This window comes from Leptopilina boulardi, unplaced genomic scaffold (assembly GCF_019393585.1).
Source record: "Leptopilina boulardi isolate dan_hultmark-lab unplaced genomic scaffold, ZJU_Lbou_2.1 LbouV2_408, whole genome shotgun sequence".
In the NCBI taxonomy this organism is placed as follows: domain Eukaryota; kingdom Metazoa; phylum Arthropoda; class Insecta; order Hymenoptera; family Figitidae; genus Leptopilina; species Leptopilina boulardi.
Genome location: NW_026137983.1, coordinates 1,134,900 through 1,158,096, shown reverse-complemented (window position 1 = coordinate 1,158,096; position 23,197 = coordinate 1,134,900). Strand labels below are relative to the sequence as shown.

At 27.8% G+C, this 23,197-nt stretch overlaps 2 protein-coding genes and 1 long non-coding RNA gene across 13 annotated transcripts in view; 2 read left to right on the top strand and 1 right to left on the bottom strand.

Moving 5' to 3' along the window:
* LOC127289355 (RNA-binding protein Musashi homolog Rbp6) overlaps positions 1 to 12,765 on the top strand; it is a 999,297-nt gene extending 986,532 nt beyond the window's left edge. For 9 of the 11 annotated variants that reach the window (XM_051317240.1, XM_051317237.1, XM_051317245.1 and 6 more), the window contains 3 exons: positions 2,048 to 2,316; positions 3,522 to 3,607; positions 5,716 to 12,765. In XM_051317240.1, the coding sequence (XP_051173197.1) occupies positions 2,048 to 2,316; positions 3,522 to 3,584 (332 nt within the window). In that variant the 3' untranslated portion in view covers positions 3,585 to 3,607; positions 5,716 to 12,765. The remainder of the gene's footprint in view (positions 1 to 2,047; positions 2,317 to 3,521; positions 3,608 to 5,715) is intronic. The other 2 variants (XM_051317242.1, XM_051317238.1) reach the window with 1 other exon arrangement.
* Positions 1 to 23,197, top strand: part of LOC127289356 (28S ribosomal protein S31, mitochondrial) — a 271,935-nt gene that overhangs the window by 119,330 nt on the left and 129,408 nt on the right. The window lies entirely within an intron of this gene.
* The window catches only part of LOC127289366 (uncharacterized), a 51,111-nt gene that overhangs the window by 7,678 nt on the left and 20,236 nt on the right, over positions 1 to 23,197 (bottom strand). The gene's annotated exons all lie outside the window — the stretch shown is intronic.

Here is a 23,197-nt window from a genome sequence, read left to right as displayed (position 1 = left end):
GGAGTAATTTGGGGTAAGTTAGTTCAGCAGCGGCCACTAGCTAGAATTGGCGCCACCTTCTGGGCCACTGACACATAGATTCAATGTCTGTCCCCACTTCTGTCAAAAATCCAACTTTTATAACCACAAAATTACTTTTAAAAATGGAGATGCTTCTTAATCAGCTCGCCCTCATCTAATTAATCCGACAAATCCGAACAAGATATTTCAAGTTATTTACGTATTATTTTGTCAATCAAAATTAATCGATTAACTTTAATAGAAAATGAATCCATTTGCCGGGCCCAGGGCAATGTTTACATCAGAGCTTAGAAAGAGTAGGGAGGTACAAGATATGGTAGAGCCGAAGATGCACGAAGGTAGCATGCTCACAGACATATGAGTGTAGCGTTGTAGTGGTGAGCAGTGGTGCTGATTTGCAGTTGTACGTCCCCACTACTCAAATGTCTATTTTCGTGCTACACTTCGAGCGCCTCTCCTGTAAAATTTGCTTTGGAACCGTAAGGTCCCTTTCACCGCGTCAGGACACATATGTATTAATCATATATATAAAAATTCAAGGAAAAGTGATTTCTTAGATGAAGCCTCGACCGTTAAATAAAAAATTTTTATAAACATTTATTTTATATTTTCTGTACTCTTTTGAATTCAGTTTGACGTGAATGAATTTTTCTTTTTTGTATATATATACATGGACTTGTTTTAATCAACATTTTATGCTAAATGTAGAAATTTTTTTCAAAAGTCCAATTTACAGTTGTTTTTATAAATTATTTTTTAATTATTATCATTTGCACTTCAAAAGCATATATCACTCCGATAAATTATGCATTTCATTTTTACTGAAATTAATAATAATTTTAATTTGGTTTACAAAGAGAGAAATTAGAATGAAATTAATAAATACTGTCTATTTGATGGAAAACTGTGTATTTTTAAATAATGATAATTACGAATTTTTTTTAGAAAAGAATTTCAATTTTGTAACGTTAGGTACAAAGTTTTACTTTTTAAATTTATTTTTTTTTTAAATGTTAAATATATGTTAATCCTTTGAAGACCAATATTGCTTTCAGATAACATGAATATTTTTTGGTTCATGCATAACTTTCTTGATTTTTCAAACTGAATATTGTAACTATGTTTTTTATTTGATTTAGTAAATTTTTCATTCCAAAACACTGGTTTCCAATAATAATTTGTTTTCAACCTAATTAAAAAAATCTTTTTCGTCAAAAATGCAAATTATTTAAAATAATTAAAGAAATTTTTTGACTACTATTACTATTTTAATAGTGCAATTATAAAAAATTTCCAATTTTTTCACTTTTCACTAAAATCTGGTTTTCTAGCGCTTGGCATGTTTTTCAATATAACTTCATTAATTAAATACGCCTTGAGGGTAACAATTGTGATTGGTAGTAAATTCAATTGATTTTCATATCCAAACAAAAGTTTTTAATTCACCATGTTTTACACAATTTTTAACATCCCTCAAATTGTATTGAAAACAAAAAAAGATAACCATTTTTTTATTAATTTCATTGAAAATTGTAAATATTTTAATTTTTAACTTAAAAATTTATTAAAATTCATTTTAACCTAAATTTCGTATAAAAAATAATAATTAACTTTTCTCATTTGTTATTTGATGTTTTTGAGAAAATATTACAAATAATGTAAAATAAATGACAAAAAAAATGAGTTTAATTAAAAAAAAAATTTGTGTATATTTTTAATTTATTTTGAAATTTCTATTTCTTAATTTTCTGTTTTATAAAAAAATGTTTCTCTTTTTTTCAAACTTCTATTTCCACTTTCACATATTTTAATTTTCACTTGTGACATTTTTGTCTGATTAATATAAAGGTGAGTTTTTTGTTCGGAACTCGCTAAAATTTTTTAATTCCATTTTTCTTGGTTTAAAAAACGAAAAAAAATGACCTTGTATATATGAAAAAGTATAAACGAAAGAAAGTAATTATAAGAATCGATTTGTCAATTAAAAAAAAAATAAATAAATAAATAAATTGATGATTCTTTACAGTGATGAATAACTATCAAGCAGCGCAAGCTGGATTTCCACCAGCGTCGCCACACGGAGCCGGTGGTCATGGACCACAAGGCCGTTCGTTTCCTGCAGCCAACTCGCCAGGGCCTATTGACATGTACAGTTCGAGTGCTGCAGCAGCAGCAGCCGCCGCAGCTGCGGATTCTGCAGTAGCCAGCTATGTCCAGGCAGCAGCTAGTCCGCAACCACCCACCACCGCGTTTCCCGCGATCGCAGTTTCCCGTGCCCCGCTCAACTATAATCCCGTAAGTTTTATCCCCACTTTATTCTAAAACGGTAATACTGGAAATTCCCACTTTCGAAGCCAATATATATATATGTATATATGATTGTCTGCAGAATATTTGTAAAACAATTTTTTTTTCACACAAATAAATTTTAACATTTGAAAATTCACATTACTCAAAACTCTGTTGAATGAGAATTATATGTTAAATTAAAATTCACTTTAATTAGATTTCTATTCAATAAAAAAAGTTGAGTAAAAAGAAATTCAGTGAAATAAAAATTCTGCTAATTAAATGGTTGGTATCGAAAAATTTGTTAAAGTGAAAATTTGTTAAAAACTAATTCGAAAAATGAAAATTTGTCTTAAAAATAATTATATCTATAAACAATTTTTTAAATTGAAAATTGTAACTAATTATTTTTATAAAATAATCATGCGCCCCTTTTTTGTGTTCTTTAACGGAAATTTAATACAAAAATTCCCTAAATTGTTTATTTAAAAAATAAGAAACTAAAATGAGAAATTAATGAATAATTGAAAAACAATAATGAAAATGATTGAATTTTGTACTTTTTTGTTGTGAGTTTTTTTTCTCAAGATCTTGTACTCGAGATTAATGTAACATTTGAACGTGATCTTGTTCTCGAGGCTAACTTTACTATAACAGCACTCAAACTCACCGACTTAATCCTATATATATATATATATATGACTTCTAGTCCAGGAATTTCCGGTACACCGTACGTGAACATGTGTCAAGTGGAGACTTGCGACAAGTAAGTTACAAGATTTGAGTGCGATTCACCTGTTCTATTCTATCCAGAAAGATATTACACGTCATCTTCTTGATGAAGAATGGAAGTCGTAAATTCATCTCACTTCTAGAAACAAAACAAAATATTCTCTTTGTCATTGATGACTATAAAGAAATTTTCATTTCAAACAATTTTCAATTTTTACAACATTAAAATATATAAAATATTTCATTACTTTGGAAAAATCTTTTTCTTTTCTTACCAAAAAGTAAACAATAATTACAAAAAAAAAAGATTTTGGTAATTTTTTTGTCTCCACCTAACACAAAGGATCGTTGAATTTTTTCAAGTATATTATCGATGGCCAAAGAGCGCAATAATATTGCATCTATGGTCATCGTTAAAACTTTCTTAACTGATAATTTAAGAAAGCAACTGTTAGTAGAATTAATCAGATTAGTGATAGGATTCTCACGTCCTGTTTCAGGGTCCCCTGATACCAGCCGCATTCACTAATGGCTACCATTGAGCCTTCCTACGACCTAACAACAGGTATTTATAATTTTTATTACTTGAATTTATCATTTCTCAAAATTTTAAAAACGTTCAGAATCATAATTATTGTTTTTTTTTTTTTTTTACTAATTCAGTTAATTATTAAATATCTTCTTTTCGATAATTCATCTTTTTTTAATTTTCAATATTCAGTTTAATTTAAAAAAAAAGTTATCTTTTCAATGAAAACTGACTTTTATATGCTGTTTTAAGGGTATGTCCAACAATTGAAATGTAAACAAACATGAAATGTAAACAAACCATGCAAAATTCAGTGAACTTTTCATTTTATAATAATTATACTTATTTGTTTAGAAAAGTTGTTAAAAGAAGTATAGTTACCTAGTATCATATATCAATTTACCATTTTCATAGAGAAAGTTACAAATTTTTATTTTCTATTCAAATGAGAAGTGCGAAAAAACCGTTCAAAATCTAAACAAATCATACCCATTTTTTCGCACTTCTCATTTGAATAGAAAATAAAAATTTGTAACTTTCTTTATGAAAATGGTAAATTGATATATTATACTAGGTAACTATACTTCTTTTAACAACTTTTCTAAACAAATAAGTATAACTATTATAAAATGAAAAGTTCAATGTTCAAGTTTATCAATTTTCTATAAGCCAAAAGTTTTGAACGTTCAAATGAACGAAATTTTTTTTAGCAACTCCTTTAAATAGGAATTTTATTACAAAATATAGTTCTAAATATCTAAAAACAAGTTTTTTTATTTCTATTATTTAATTTACTGTTTTGTTTTACATTGACATTATAATTTTTAATTATATTTATAAATTGAAAAAAATATTTCGTTCATATGAACGTTCAAAACTTTTGGCTCATAATTTTCTTACATTTTTCGCACTTCTCATTTGGTTAGAAAATAAAAATTTGTCGTTTTCTTTGTGAAAATGGTAAATTTATATATTAGACTAGGTAACAATACTATATTTAACTAATTATGTGAACAAATAAGTATAATTATAATGAAATGAAAAGTACACTGAATTAGCAATTTTCTCAAGGTTACGAAAAATTTAAGCATTCGAGTATATCTGAGGCACGGACGTTGAGGACCTAGGTGGGAGAAAGTGAGAGCAGGCCATTGGACGGTCACATCTTGGAAAGGGTAAAATTCTGAAATTTTACCCTTTCCAAGATGTGACCGTCCAATGGCTCAACTCTTTCTCCCACCTAAGTGCTTAACGTCCGTGCCTCAGATATACTCAAATGGTTTTTTTTTCGAAACCTTGAAAAAATTGCTAATTCAGTGTACTTTTCATTTCATTATATAATTTTGTACTTATTTTTTCATATAATTAGTTAAATAAAGTATAGTTACCAACTTTAATACATTAATTTACCATTTTCATAAAGAAAACGACAAATTTTTATTTTCTACGAAAATGAGAAGTGCGAAAAAATGTGCATGGTTTGTTTACATTTCACATGTTGGTTTTGCTTTTTATAAAAACGATTCAGAAAAAATTTAAAGAAAGAAAATAGATGAGTGCTGCCATCTACCTTCTAAGAAGCTCGGCTATATTGTTTTTATCGACAAATTTTTTCTCATGCATTTTAGGTTATGTTTATAAGCTGTCACTTTTTAATTATCGAATTGCACATTGTCTTTGATTTTCTGTGATTTTCATTTTCAAATTAAATAGTGAAATGGTCTCCGCAATTGTACTATTACCAAAATATCTGAAAAAAATTCGTTTAATTTTTAGTCGATTCAATTCGGCCATGATTGATATAAATTGATTAAATTTTTTGCATCAAAAAATGAGACCGTTTCGTGTATCATTTCTAAAAATGATACACAAATCGATCTCTTTTTGATATAACTTATGTGCATCAAAACGTTGCAAAGATTTGATGCAATTTTTGGTCTCAATTTGATACTTTTAGGAAAACTGTGTAATTATTATAATTATATACCCATAAAGCACAATGAACATTTCTATTTCGTATGTAATGTTAGTCTTGATCATATAAATTTTTAATAAAGATTTATGAATTCCAACCATGCAAATGTCTCAAACGAAGACACACATTTTTACAGTGTATTTTCATAAATAAAATTATTATGTTTAAGGATGGACGAGAGGGTAGAGCGCAGCATGGTCGACTGACGGCACAACGGGTTACACGAAAGCTACGGAAATGAATAAAAGAGTCATCAGCGCAAAAAAAAAAGAAACAACAATATTCCAAGAATGACAAGGAACTGCGACGTGGGCAATCGTTTCCGGCGAAAAAAGCTTCATGTTCCGAGAGTGACCGACGGTGATTGAGCGTGGTCATACATACATATATATACATACATTTATATATATATGTAAGAATGTCAATGAAAGGAAACGGAGTCACGAGCGTTGTAGGGATTGCATCGAAAATTTGTGACGTAAGTCATGAGGATAAAAAAAAACAAGTGAACAAAAAAGTAATCACCAAGGCACGTCGAAAAAAGAGGTCCAACATTAAAAAAAAAAAAAAAAAGAAGAAGCCAAAACAAAAAATTTCAAGAAGACAAAAAAAAAACCCGCGACCTCTTTTTATTATAAGTCGAGCCCACAGCCGAACCTGCAATTTTGGCGCCAACCCGTTCTCCGACATTAATAAATAATAATATAATAATGAATTAAATTAATAATTATTATTAATTGCTAAATAAATAAGCGGTTAAGTATATAAAAAAATATATATATAAATAATAAATGATTGATAAATAATTACTAGATAACGTATGATCTTAGCTATTAAGCGAAAGGCAAAATACCAATTCACGTACGAACAATTATATGATGAAAATTAAAAATGATGGTTAATCATTAATTATATATATATAAATATATATAATTAATCACAATGGCACGCTCACACGCGTTCACACTCAGGAGAACAATGGCACTGTCGTCTTTTTTTTTCAAATTCATTATGGACAAAAAAAAAAAAAGGAATGACAACATTTAATGTTATTTCTCTCCTTGAGTGTGTATATAACAGAGATGAAAGGAAGTTTCATTCGTACACGTTACATGTTTGGTGTGACGCTATTTATAATTATTCAATCACCGAAAATATAACAGATCGAACACCACCGAGCGCCAAGTTGACGCGAGATTTTTTTTTTGTTTTTTAATTAGCCAAAAAAAAAGGAAAATTCAGCTATGTAAATTATTATTTTCCAATTCTCTTTGGCTTAATATAACTCTTTGAGGAAGTTCATCTTGCGTCATTTGACGACGGTATTTCGTGATAAATGACGAAATAATGGCTGTTAAATCGGCGCGTATAGTTACCTATATCGATTACTCGAATTAACCCCATACAATATTGCGCAGGTAAATTTATGTCTTGAGTCTGCATCTGGGCTGAATTTGCGATACTTCTTTTTGTTTTCACTCTCTCCCTCTCAATCTCTCTCTCTCTCTCTTTCCTCATCAGTATTTCTTCAGCCTAAACGCAGTCTCAAGATTTCTTTTTCCAAGCGATTGCCGTCTAACGCGTTTTCTGCTTTTTTTTCCAATTCAAAAATTTTATTTAAAATAAAAAAAATGTATGAAAATTATTCAGAAAATAAATTTTTTCATTTTTTGAATATAAAAAAATTTTTTTATACAGATCTTTTTGACGCTCAACTTGAGAGTATGCTAAATGTGTAAAAAGTGTGGAAGGGGGTAATGCATAACAAATAGTTTTCGTACCCACTCCCATCTCTCCGCATTAGGCAATGTTTCTTGAAGAAAAAAAAAAATAAATAAAATAAAATGATATTAAATTAATTTCAAATTTTGCAGAATCGTGTATGAACGCTATCGCAAATTCAATTCTTTCAACAAGGGAAAATGTATGAACTGCTCTTTGTAAATATTTGATTGATAAATTCATAGCAGGAATATTGTCTTAAGAAAAAAAAAATTTTTTTACAACAAACAAGCAGTCGCAACTTTTTCCCTATTGTAGAAAACGAAACTTTGCTTCGTACGTTTTAACTTACACACATATATTTATACACAGACACACAGTTACACTGACATATATACAAATAGCACGATGAAAAACACATTTTTAATAACTATTAAACGACTTTACCATATGTTTAATGTTTTTAAAAAAAAAAAAAAAAATACACACACACAAAAAATCGTTCTCGTCCGAATGTAAAAAATTGCTATATTCAGAGTGACAATGCAAAAAAAGTTCGCTCGGCAGTTTCGTATCGTGTGCAATGCAAAAATAAAAAATCAGCTTCAAAGGGAAAAGCTTACAAATTAGTGCAATTGCTGGCCAGGATTAGGTTCTAACGCAACGCACAAAAAACGGCATCGAAAAAATCGAAATACCACGTATCTAAAATAATTCTTGAAATCGAATCTGTTTTACAATGGATAGATTAGATTCTTTAAGGACATTTTGATAGAAAAAAAAAAAAAAAAATACTATCAAATTGAGATCATTAATCTCTGAGATTATCAAAATTTTTATTCATTTTCTATTTATTAAAATTATTATTAAGCTCGGACTAGCGTTATTCCGAAAACGTCAGCTGATTATAATAGGTTCTCAACTTTTACAATATAAAGACGATGTTTTTGGGATATTACGACAATCCAAGCTTTAATTATTATAATTATTAGAATATTATCACAAATTATATTATTATCATTATTACTATCATTATTAATATTATTATTAACTATTAACTATTATTATTATTATTATTATTATTATTATTATTATTATTATTATTATTATTATTACGATTATTATTTTTATTATTATTATTATTGACTTAAACTTATTACCATTATTAAATTTGCAAAAGAGACTATTAATTGCGGTTATTTGTATTATAAGTATTGAATATGCGTACAAACAATTATTGTGCGATTATATTATATTGAACGACAGGGTAAAAAAAAAAATTCTCCTTGATAATCATTGATATGTCACTTTATTTCAGTCTCTGCGAGCATCATTCAAACGAATAAGTCAATTCTAGCGATATTTGAAGAGAATTACAAAAGAAATGAAAAAGTGTACAAAAAAAAAAAAAATTTGTAAATTACAGATGCAGATGGGTGATTTAAAAAAAAAAAAAAAAAAAAAAAAGCACAACGCTTTTGGGCTCAAGATTGATTCTCTCTTTTGGACAGAATTAAAATGGCTATCAATGAATCTCAAAAAAAATTTTTAAACGCGAGTCATTGCGAAAATGTCTAGATTATATACGTTTTTTAGACGAAATGTGGTATCTAGAAGAAATGAATATTGGCAAATTTGAGTGATGAAAGAGAAATTTTTTTTTTTTTTTCGAAGTAAACGTTAATTTATAATAACAATTATTAAAATTTAGAAAATAATTGAAATCACTAGAATTCGGATTAGTGTCTTTTCTCTAAAATGATCCACACACACACACACACACACAATATTGAGAGCATTGTGCGCATACTGCATTGTTCTCAACTTTATATACAATAGGATCATAGAAAAAAAAAGACTCACCGATATCTGGAAATGAAAATTATTGAATCAAAGAAAATAATTGAAATTGAAAATTAATAATGTGAAAGCTAATTAATTGAAACTAAAAGTATTGCATTAAATTGATAATTGGAAGTATGTAATTAAAGAAAAGACAATTAAATTTAAAAAAAAAATGAAGGATGAAAAGAAGTAGTAAATAATTGTAAAAAAAAAAAAAAAAAAAAAACTAGAAAAATTTCAGAAATTTCTGGAGGCAAATGAATATTTCGTACGAGAATCGATCAAGCACATTCGAATTCAAAATATAATCAATTAAAAAATAATACTCGTAAGAAAAAGAAAAAAAAAAATTATAACGAGATTTAAACCAAATGAATGTTATTCGATTTGAAAAGAAAACACGAGGATAAACACCAGCTCAAAAAGAATCGTATAATAATATTAATAATGAAGTTTGACCGCGATTTACTCAAAGGAGGCAAGATTTTCAAAACAAAACTAAATAATTAATAAATAATAAAATAAATAATTAAGAATGACCCATGAATTACAGTCGAAGGACTTTTTTTTACATCTATAGAGAGAGAGAGAAAGAGAGAGAGAGGGAACGCAGGACGAGAGGACACTCGGGTATTATAGAAATATATTTATGCCTGCTCGAAGGCAGAGGGTATTACAAAGTTTTGATTTGAGTACAAAAATTCCTCTGCCTCGAAAAAAACTAAAAAAAAAAACTTCCTTTCGCACGGCGTGTTTTTGAATCCTTTTCCGAATTCGAGTGGAATTTTATTCGCTCGTCAAAAAAAAAAAAAAAAAACAAACAAAAGAAACTCTGAATGAAGGCTAACAATATTTGATACATGTACAGAACCACAGCGACGGTTACGATCAATTATTAATGAATGTAATGAAGGTGAATTGTGAAGGATAGGAAACAAAATAAGAGTACAGTCCACACGTTTATATAAATATATAAATATATAAAATATAAATAAATATGAATATTAAAATATTACATCTATATCTGGCAGAAAAAAAAGAGTATATAAGGCGCGAAATAATAATTATGGAAATGAAGAGATATTGATAAATTGTTTTATGCATTTGTATATAATTATTGATGTTTTAAAGCTAATATACTATTGTAATGTAATTTGATCACCGGTCAGAATAACGCGTGAAGTCGGCGAGGATGGAGCTCGATTTGCGATTTTCGGGTACGTTTTCGCTGTGTTTTTTTACGAAACAAAAAAAAATTATTAAAAAAAAAGGATTATAGAACAATGACGTCATCGGGCGCTCGCTCTCGAGTTCCATCCCTTCTCGCGTTAACGTATATATACATACACACATATATGTATATATATATGCATATATAATAACAGTATATATATATATACAAATATATATATATATATATATATATATATATATATATATATATATATATATATATATATATATATATATACATAAAGAGGAGAAAGCCCGACATATTACTATATATATAAATATTATAAATAAATAAATGAAAAAAAAATATATATATATTATAAATAATAAATGACGATAATGAAAAAATATCCACGGGGATAAAAGACCGCACGAGAAAGGGATATAGAGATTTCACTCAAGGTGAACTAATTAATTAATATGCTTTTGATTAATTAATAAGTAAATTGTTAGCGATTATCATTCTGAGTCGAGTTGTTGATTAGTCGGGGAACGAGAAATTTGATGTTTTTTTATTTTCATACACTCATACACAAACAAACACGTCGATTATTGTTTAAAAGTTCTTTCTGAATCATAATGTGAAGACATCTTTAAATATTGTTGTCTTTGAAGTTTGAGAACCTTGGGCGATACTATATGGAAGGGATTGGAGGAACCAATTACAATGCGTTTATCTCATTCTCACCATAGTAACGCCTAAGGTTCTCAAGTCCAGGCTCTAAGAATGAGATTATTAGTCTTCTTTTTAGAATGACTCTTGTGAGGATAAATTTGAACGCCTTTTAAAGAGTTTTATTCCTTTTCTGTGAAAGGATTCTTATTATATATATAAATATGTATATTACGCGAGAGAGAAAGATAAGAAAAAAAATAAATAAAATAAAATTCGAAACATTTTTTTTCGAAAGAAAAATATTTTACGAGATTCAGAAAAAATGACAAATTGTCATGAAATTTAGTTAAACAACTAAATAAGTCAATATAATTCACCTATAGTTGGGATCAAGAAAAATTTCATGAGTTTGATATTGTAAGGAAATTTTTAATTTGGTATATACTAAATACACCAGACTCGGAGAAAATCTTAATGCGGAAGATTCTGCAGTAATCTTCCAAAAAAAAGCAATTTTTTCAAGAGCCTATTAATTTGGAAATAATTTTCAATATTTATATAAAGAATTTATAAAAAGTACCAATAATGCATTAAAAAAAAAAAAAAAAGAAAAAAAAAAAAAAAAGTAAGCAAATCAAGTTAAAATTCTTATATAGGAATTTTCCATCATCTTTAATGGTCTTCAATTTACATAAAGAAAATTCTTTTTAGAATCAAATAAAATTTTAGATTTACAATAATCGATGTTAGTCTACGATGAAAAATGTAACATAATTTTTCGAGTTGAAGTGAAATAATTTTAAGTTTAGATTGATCACAATGACGTCAGCGATGTTCCGCCATTATAATTTATATTGCGCGCATGCTCGCTGGTGCTTTCGGCAGGCAATCTAACCTCACATATTCAATTCTATACGCAAACTCGTTGAAAAACGCATTCTGGCAATTCTCAACTTATAAGAGGAAACAAAATAACATACTACTATAAAAAATATTACTGAAATACCAATTATTACTGCAAAAAAAAAGGACAAACAAATTTTATAAAATGCCAAATAATGCTTTGCCAAGTTTTTACATTATGTACTTTAACCTCGACTTGATTCCAACGATATTATAACTCGTGTCAATCGCTATCACGATTATTAAAGGAAAAAAAAAAAGTGTTATACGATATTTTCTTCTATCGAGTCTGTTATTAGAAAGTCTAGTTTAGCGATCTTTGTCAGCGAATAGAGTGTTATTCTTTTGTTTTCGTCGGTCGATTTGTGCGCAGAGTTTATATATATAGTCAAAAAGTAATCTCTAAAAATGACAATTTTAGCGCTACTTTTTGTCCCGACGATTGAAAGAAGTGGACGACGCAAAGAAAAAGTTATATCTTTAAAAGAATAAACAAAAAAAAAAAAATCCTTGAGCAAGAGAATGGACGACGTTAGGTAGATAGACAATTTTTTGAGAATTTTTAGAGCGCGTTTTTCATTTTTATTTTATATTAATCCATCTGCAAAAAAAAAACGCGTCGATTACGCATTTGCGATTAAATGCAATATTAATCTGATCCGATTTTTTAAATCTTGAGTATAGAGAAAAAGAAAACTATTTTTTCTTTTAAAAAAAATTTTTCAAAATAGTTTGTAATTAGTTAAAAATATTCTATTTTTCTAAACTCAGAATTTAAAATACCGTGCTCAGTTTCCCTTGTGTTTTTCTTGTTTTTTTATTATGTCTGTTGAGTTATTATTACTATATATTATGTATTGTAATTCTCATTAAAAAAAAAAAAAAAAAAAAAAAAACAAATTACTATTATAATTACTAGTATATTACAATTGTCATTATGCCGTTATTATTCGGTCATTCGTATTTTAACAATTAAGGTTTATCGTTTGTTCACTCACGTTTATCGAACCGCGAATTTTCTGGCTTCGAAATCATATATTTTCCGCCTTGTCACTCTTTCTCATATTATATACACACACACTGTTTTTCTCTCTTTCTCTCTTGTTCGCGCGTAATATAAACATTAACAGCGCAAATAGAATAAAATTGCAGTGATTTTTGTTTTTAATTTTGAATGAATATTTATCACTATTATTGAAATCAATGCAAACGTAATAAAATTTCAATTGGAGGAGAGTATATAAGTGAAGGCAAGGTGCAACTCGTCAAATGTAAACAAACATATGAAAATGTATGTAATTATTGACAAATTTGTGACAGCCTTTTTTTAAATAGAAAATAAAATTTGTTCTTTCTCTATATGTGAAAATGGAAAATTCATATATAAAACTACAGCATGACACCGTATTTAATTAATAATTATAATAAAATAAAAAATTACACTAAAACAACAATTTTCTCAAGGTTACGAATTTTTTTTTTTTTAGAATTAGAATTTGTTTATTGATATCAATTAAATTTTTACAAAAGTTATAACATTTGTATTAACATAATGAAACTTAACCTATGGCTCCTGTCTGTGCGACTTATCCATATATATAAAATATTATTTTATTTATTTATTAAACATAATTTTGAAGGAAAATTTTAAATGAATGAAACAGGAAAATTTAAAGGTTACGAAAAAATAATCATTTGAGTATATCTGACGCACGGACGAAGTAGATCTGAATGGGAGAAAGAGTTGAGCCATTGGTCGGTCATATGTAGGAAGGGGTAAAATAGCTAGTATCGGTCTTCCGGTGGGGTACTAGCTCTTTTACCCCTTCCAACATGTGACCGTCCAATGGCTCAACTCTTTCTCCCATTCAGGTCTACTTCGTCCGTGCGTCAGATATACTCATTAATGATTATTTTTTCGTTACCTTGAGAAAATTGTTGTTTCAGTGTAATTTTTATTTTATTATAATTATTAATTAAATACGGTGTCATGCTGTAGTTTTATATATGAATTTTCCATTTTCACATAGAGAAAGAACAAATTTTATTTTCTATTTAAAAAAAGGCTGTCGCAAATTTGTCAATAATTATACGTACATTTTCATGTTTGTTTACATTTGACGAATTGCACTTGGCCTTAAGAAGGGAGTTGTGAGTAAGAGAGACAATTCCTGTTTCAAGGTATAGTCACTCTTATTCTCTTTTTCCCAATTTTCTGCTCAACATCAATTTTAACCTTCACTCCTCGAACAGAGTAATCTAAATTCAGTGAAATACATTCGAAATTAAAAAAGAAAAAATAATTGTTAAACACTATTTTAAAAAAGGACTCGGAGCTGAATTGCGGTATCGCGAAACGTGAGTTCGTATATATAGGTATGTCGATACACGTAAAATAGCCATATAGCGTCATGCCGTCTGTATATATTTACACGACAAAATATATATGCACACACATTAAAATATAATAAACATCCAATGATGTATTCGCGAGTTAATTATTCCTAATGAATCTTTACTTTAATTGTTTCCTCATCAATTACATCGCGAAACAATGTCGTTAAAGACCGTTACACTCTGTGAAGCACTTAATATATATTATAATAGTTAAGAAAAAAGATTTAAAAAAAAAAAATACAAAATTTATTAATCACATTTAAATATAAAATTGATTTATAAAACCTAATATTTATATGTGACGCTCCACGAGAGAAGGGACCTAACGTGCTTTTGACTTAAGGTTCATTCACTGTGTCATTGCACGGTAAAAGCGAACCTTAAGTCAAAAGCACGTTAGGTCCCTTCTCTCGTGGAGCGTCACATATATATTTCATTTTCGATTAAATCTTTAATTATTATTATTATTATTATTATTGTTAATTACATCAAAAATTTCGCTATTTTTTATACTTGAATTTTTGTCATTAGATTATATATATATATATATGTGCAAAAAAGAGTTTAAAAACTTTCAGTTATAAATAAATTTCAAAATAATCATAACAAATACATGGTATTACTATTTTCTAATTATTACCCTAATGACATTTTTTAAATTCCAAAAAATTTAAAAATTTTGCATTTAAAAACTATTTTTAGCATTAGATTTATTTAGAATATCGAAAAAAAAATGTTTCTACAAAAAATAAAATATATTTTGTGAACCAAAGAAAAATGTTTTACAAGAGTTAAAATTTGATTTTTTTTTTGTTAGATTTTTGTTCTGAAAGAATTTTTTTATACTGGCGTCTATATATATATAGTGTCTTTTAGTTCTTATATCCCCTTGCTCAAAAAAAAAAAAAAAAAGAAGCCCTCAAAAAGGCCAATGAAATTCAATAGTCAATTAATAGTCAACACTTAGGATGTATTGATATTATTCTCGCTCAAATTCAATATTCTACCTTTTGTAAAACTTTGCAAGGGGTTTTGAGAATTGATCGAAACTTTCTTAGTATATGCGTATATATAGAGAGAAGAATTATTACTCTTATGGATGAAGGACACATCTCAAATATATTCTGCGTAATTTTTATTTTATTTCCACGTTTACATATCAAAGACGCGATAACTTTCGTTTATCTACATTTTTTAAAGTTTTTTTTTTAACTTTAGTTTCTAAATTTTTAATTTTGAAATGAAACAAAGTATATTCTAAAAAAAATAACTTAAAATAATGATTTTCAATCACATTCTCGAAAAAAGATGTATAAATCTCAAGAACTGCATATATTTAATATTTAAGCATAAAGGCCAACGCAGAATAGTTTCGCGAACGTTATTTATGAGATAGAAAAGGACTCAAATATATCTGTCTTTTTTTAACGCATGCATATCATTCGCGAATCTATTGTGCGTTTACCCTAACTAGAGGTGGAAATCTCACTTTCACCTACTCATCATTGAGCAGATTTACACCGTTAAAGTACGCAATGTTTATAATAAACGATTTTTAAAAAAAATAATTTTTTAAAATGAAAAATTCTATAATTTTTTTCCCTTAAAAATATTTCTTGTAGTTTTTATTAATCAACAAATTATAAAAAAAATATTTTTTTAGGTAAATAATTTTATAATTTTCCTTGTCCAAATTGGTGCATTTACAACTTTGGTAAAAAAAAAAGTTTTATTTTGCATTTTCCGAAATACACAAACCTAATTGGTTGTTCCCAAATATGATTAATAATGGACAACCAATCAGATTTTTGCATTTTGAAAAATCAAAGTAAAAATTTTTTTTACCAAAGGTGTAAATGTTCCATGATTTCTAATCGTTGGCCATAAAGGCCAAAACAGAATAGAAATTACGTAACCTATGAATCGTAATCGCAAACGCAACCGGAATAATGAGTTAGAGAAGGACAAACAATATGTCTATCCTTCTCTAACTCATTTTTCCGGTTGCGATTAATAGCCGGTTATGTTTCTATTTTGCTCAGGCCTTAAAGATATATGTTTACTTTTAGGTTATGTTAATTTAGTAAAAATGAATTGTCTTAATATTATAAAAGAAAATTATATTTCAAATATATTAATTTTCCATGTCTTTAAAAACATTATTTAATAAGTGTTTAAACATAAACTGAAACTTACCAATAATAATATTATAAATAAGTTAAATCTTTAACACTTATTGATACGATGCAAAAGCAGACAAATTTGTGCGGTGAAAATCAGCTCACTAATTTATGCGATATATGCGTCTTTTTTTGTACTTTACCTTATTTTAAAACAAAAAAAAACCTCACGTATTCTTTTAATGGAATTTTATGTTGTCTAAGAATTAAATTATCCAATTTTTGTTAAATCAATGACAAAAGTGTGCAGAAAAAAAGTCACAAATTATGAGAATGAAGTTGAACAAAAGATAATTTATTTGATAAAATTTATTTTAAAAATAATACACAGTAGTAAGAGTGACTTGAAATCATCATAAAATGGGGTATAATTACGTCAAAAATTTTTTTTTCTTTTTTTTTTTTAGTTTTAGTAAAAGAAAAATCGTACAGAGTGGATTGTATTTCCACTTGAGTGTAACGTGGATGAGAGACAGAATCCAGCGACAAAGTGAACGACGTTGTATAGCAAGGGTCGAGTGTTATAATGGATGTGCGAAAGAAAAGGGTATAAAAACGTTTCGAGGGTGTAAGGTATAATGTATCCAAGAAGCGGAAGTCTCATGAGTTTCCGTCACTGATGTCTCCTTTTAACATAAGAGAGTCAAAAATGGTCGCCTAAGAAAGAAACTATACTCTTCTGGATACATATAAATATATAAATAATAGGCGATCGGTCAAAGATAAAAAAAAATGAATACAGTAAAAAAGAAATATATAAGGGTAAAATGTAAAAAAAAAAAAAAAAAAAAATTGTGAACAGTAAAGAAAGTAAAAGTTAGAAAATAAAGGGAAAAAAGCAGTAATTAAAAAAAAGTAATTAAAAAGGCAATAATTAAATGGTAGAAAAGTGAAAGAAGGTAAGGAAAGGGAATACAAAACGTGAGAAATTGTACAGAAAAGAGCTAATAAAAATGTGTGTGTAATAAATGAGAAAAATTTCGATTAGCGTCAATCTCACTATATTTTTTATGTTCAAGTTGATGAGATAACGCATTTATTAAATTTCGCGCGTTAATTTCTCAACTTTAACATATTAAAAATATACACAAGAGTGACGCCAGTTCGGTCTCTTAAAAAAAAAAAAAAAATTAAAAAAAAGTGAGAACTCGACAAACTAAACTTGCAATATTCCAAAAAACCAAATCATTCTTAATTCCATTTACGTATATTAATACTTTCTTTACATAGTGATATGTAACAAAATATATTAAGTGAAGCTTACACAAAAAATCATTCAAATTAAAGAAGCAAGAATAAAAAATCATAAAAAAAATACCAATTTTACATCTTCTTACTACTCGTAACGATACAGTACGTATAGTGACATATTAAATTTATCCGATTATGTATTGATTAATGGAAATATAAAAAAAAGAAAAAAAAAAAGATAACAAGCAAGCAGAAGGTATAATCTAAATCTAAGTACGTAAAGTTTCAATTTTACACTACTGATAATAATGACATAACGATAAGATTATATAAGACACATGATGATTTATAATAATTATAATATTGTACAGCGTATTTATGAAGGCCTGCTTTTTACATAAACGACAAAGAGAAAAAAAAAAAAATGAAAAGTTAGTGTCGAGCGTCGAGAAGGGAAATTAAATGAGATATGTCTTTACTCTGCTATACTTGCCGCAATCTCGAGAGATTAAAAAACCTTTTGATAATTCGAATATATCATAATTTGTCAGACAACGATTGCATCGCACCCAATCGAATTTCGAAGGGATTTTTAAGGAACTTTTAAAAAATAATAATAATAATCACACACACACACTCATTAAGTAAAACATACTATTTAAGCAAAGATCAACTTTTAAGTAATTATTTGTAACAATTATTATTGTAATCATTTACATTGTTACGAATAATTAACAATAATAAGTGTTAGTGTAATAATAAGGATATATATATAAATATAAATAAATATAATGTTCTCGCAAACTTTTCTCGACGCACGACTTAATAAAATATATAACAAAATTCATAGGCCACGCTACGATGGATGTTTTTTGTATAAGAGAATGAAAAATGATAGGTTCTGCAATTTTAATTAATTGTTTCGACTTCCGATTGCTCGGAAACGATTTCTGCAATTTGAAAGTTGGTAAAAAATCATGTTAATGTCCGCGAAAAAGAAATAAATAGAAAAAAAAAAGAAAACCGACGTGGTGCTGCGGCATAAAATAACAAAAAAAACAAATCTGTGAGCAAAAAGGAAGTGAAAGAGAGAGAGAGAGAGAGAAAGAACGTAAGAGCGAACGAGAGGGAGAGAGAGGATGGGAGAGAAAGAGATAAAATTTGAGTGTGAGGATGAGCCCTGAAAAAATAAATACACTAGAATTACCGCCGTAGCGAGTGCAAAAAAAGGGCCGATAATTTAATTAATTGTGTATGTATACAGACGAAGAATAAATATAATATTGCGATTATAAATATAACACTAATATACAAAAAAAAAAATAACAATATTGTACCCCTCTGTACATATAAATATATGATAACAACAATAATTATTATATGATTTATTATATATATAAATATATATAAATATACATATAAAATATATCTACTGAATTCATATTATTATGTTTATTATTGTTTTAATTAATATTATTATAATGATTATATTGATGATGCTGATGCTGACGATGATGGTAAATATTATTATTACGATAATATTATTAACATTTAAGAAAAGGTTCACAACGTGCCGTGTGTATGTGGGAATAAAATATATAATATAATGGACATTGTTCAATTCAATCTGAAAGTCTTCTTTGTTATTTCATTAATCATTTTTTTCTATTCCCAAATCCCTTGAATTTAATTTAATTTAACAATAAACTAACTAATTTCAAATTACCTTAAAGTAGAATTTCTTTCCAAGTTATTAAAAAACATAAATTTTTTCCAAAAATAAGGTTCATATTTAATTTTTTTATTGACAATTATTATAAACTTTTCAACTGAACATAAATATTTTTTTTTACAATCAGAAATTATTTTACTGTGAAAGATAATAAATCAATTTGCAAATATTTTTAAACAAACAACATTATTTCTATAACATTTTATATGTTAACAATAACAATTTATTTTTTACTTTTTACAGACGAGTCTAATTTGTCGCAAAAATGAATTTATATTATTTTTAAAAAATAACTCAATTAAGTTTTTTCTACATGTAAATGTTTACAACATACAATTGTAATTTATGTTTTAAAAAAACTGACACCTTTGACACGAAAAAATATCGATTTTTTTTGTTTTCTTAAACGATACTTTATGATGTGTAGAATAGAAATTATATCAGCAAAGGAGATTTCGAAGTTATTTTATGTAAAAAAAAAATCGAAATCTGCAGAAGTAGTAACAATTGCGTTCTTTTACGCTCACAGCCGCTCGAAAGGCTGAAGATGAAGCCAATATTAATGTAGAAGACCAATTATACGGTGCAAGCATCGCAGATTAACGTTGAATTCATTTTTTTTTAAATAAGTTTTCATGTCAAAACTTTAAACGTGTTTTTCTCGAAATGACATTTTTCAAAACGGTGGGCAGTCTAGCTCGAACAGTTTTGATTGGATTGACTTCGGCCAAAGTTTTTTTTTTGATCGTCATTTACTAATGATTTAGAGTATATAGCGGATTTTTTGTTTGTTTGTTTTTTTTTGGCAATAGATTTTTTGATAAAATTTCGCCCTAAAAATCGACTTTTTCCTTCAAATAGCTGTCAAATCTACAAAAATTAATATTTTTAAAATATCCTACGTACTCTAAAGCTAAATCTATCACAGATTCAGAAAAAATTTGAATTTTTGTTTTATATTAAACGGTCTAACCGGAATTTTGCCCACCAATTTGCCCTGCAGAGAAACGAGACCAACTTTAGCGCGGCATCTATATAGTCAACAAATTGAAACTTTTTTTAAGTATAAATAAATTTTAGTAAACCCAAAAAGTTAACAAATAAAGTCCTCGAAACCAAATTTTGTTTACTTTATTTCTGTGACTTAAAAAAATTCATGAAAAACAAGTTCAAAAGAGACCTCAAAGGTGTCACTCCCCTTTAAATAACACAGGCCAACACTGATTTTGGTACGGCAAATGTCAGACCTGTTTTTGATATGTTTTTTCATGCTGAAGACAAATCCGTAAACGAAATGTTCCTATCAGCTCTAGTTTTTGAGAAAAACGGGTTTTAAATGTTCAAAAATCGAGTTTTTGGCTAACTTTGAGTACCTCTATCACTGAAATAAAAGGTCGTAGAACCTTCCACTTGGGCTTAAATTGAGGCTTAATGTTTTAACTATTATCCCCAAAAATGACCTATGTTGCACCATAATCTCAAAGTAATTTGTTATCATTTTTGATTCGCAAATATTAATTTTGTAAAAGTTTGAGCGCGTACCTCTAGCAAAGAAAAAAGGATCATAGAACCTTTTATTTGAACTTAAAATAAAGTTTGAACTTTAGACTATAAGTCCTAAAAATTATATTATTCACTATAATAACCTCAAAATTGTTGGTAACCAGTATTTAACTGCAGAACTTATTTGGTAATATTTGAATAACTCTAGTCAATAAAACCGAAGGTGAGTGAACCTTCTTGTTGAGCTTCAATTCAATTTATCCCTTGATTGTAGTTCATAAAAATTACATTGCTGCACCTTAACCTCAAGGAACCCTGGCGGATTCGATTTGCGTAATGTCTACTTAACTAAGCGGACTTTAGGTAGACATTAGGTAGACATGTAAAAAAACGTATAAAAAAGCTATTAATCGACTTATTATGATAAAAAAAGTTGATAAAAGGGTAAATGAATGTTTATCAAAATTTGTAATTAATAAAGCAATAAATAATTAATAATGAATGGAAATGTGCGCGAGGTACCTGATCAGTTCAGCTGTACAATTATTTTCGTGCTATTTTCATGAAAAGAATATAAATTAACGGCAAAAACAATTGATATTTATAAAAAAGTGTAAAATTGATTTAATTTGAGTGTTTGCAATACGAATTATTAAATAATAATTAAGTTTTTATCAAATGTGAATAGTGTTGTGAAAACCTGTGAAAACTAATGAGTTACTACATTACCGATCGCATATGATAATAAAAAGTTCTCGATGAGTGTAACAAAAAAGCTGCAATCATGTCCGTAATTTTGGACGAGAAACAATTATGAAATCAATAATTATTTGTATAACTTTATTCTGCATTTTAAAATTCACTTTTTATTTTCTTTCAAAGCAAAAGCTTGGAAGAAAACAAGCTCGCACTGTTGTATTGTAAAAACTGGTGGCGCCATCTCTCATATGCGATCGGTAATGTAGTAACTCATTAGTTTTCACAGGTTTTCACAACACTATTCACATTTGATAAAAACTTAATTATTATTTAATAATTCGTATTGCAAACACTCAAATTAAATCAATTTTACACTTTTTTATAAATATCAATTGTTTTTGCAGTTAATTTATATTCTTTTCATGAAAATAGCACGAAAATAATTGTACAGCTGAACTGATCAGGTACCTCGCGCACATTTCCATTCATTATTAATTATTTATTGCTTTATTAATTACAAATTTTGTACGAATTTACTCTATAAACATTCATTTACCCTTTTATCAACTTTTTTTTATCATAATAAGTCGATTAATAGCTTTTTTATACGTTTTTTTACATGTCTACCTAATGTCTACCTAAAGTCCGCTTAGTTAAGTAGACATTACGCAAATCGAATCCGCCAGGGAATATAGATGTACGCGCTCAAACTTTTACAAAATTAATATTTGGGAATCAAAAATGGATAACAAATGACTTTGAGGTTATGGTGCAAGATAGGTCATTTTTGGGAATAATAGTTAAAAACATTAAGCTACAAATTAAGCCTAAGTGGAAGGTTCTACAACCTTTTGTTTCAGTGTTAGAGGTACTCAAAGTTAGCCGTAAACGCGATTTTTGAACATTTTAAACACGTTTTTCTCAAAAACTAGAGCTGATAGGAAATTTTTGTTTACGGATTCGTGTTTGGCATGAAAAAACCTATCAGAAACAGGTCTGATATTTGCCGCATCAAAAAAGTTTACTAATTTTGTTGGCCTGTGTAATTTAATGTTTGTTGTAATATTCGCTTGTTGACAATTTTCTTTCTGCATTTGAGGGGCTGGTATCCATATAAAGTGTTATGCGTGAACTCACTTCACTGTCACGTTTTCTCTCTCTTTCTCAAGCGAGTAATATACTGGGATTTTTACCACTTATAATAGTACATAAAAAGGAACATTTTCCCCAGAGTTTAAAAAAATTCAAGCGAAATTCGATTTGCAGGAGAAATACCTTAAAAATAGTATAAGGATTTGTTGTCATGTACCAGAATATATTAAGGGTATGTCCAACATGTGAAATGTAAACAAACATAAAATGTAAACAAACCATGCACATTTTTTCGCAGTTCTCATTTGCGTAGAAAATAAAAATTTGTCGTTTTCTTTATGAAAATGGTAAATTAATGTATTAAAGTTGGTTACTATACTTTATTTAACTAATTATATGAAAAAATAAGTACAATTATAATGAAATGAAAAGTGCACTGAATTAGCGATTTTTTGAAGGTTTCGAAAAAAAAACCATTTGAGTATATCTGAGGCACGGACGTTGAGCGCCTAGGTGGGAGAAGAATGTTGAGCCATTG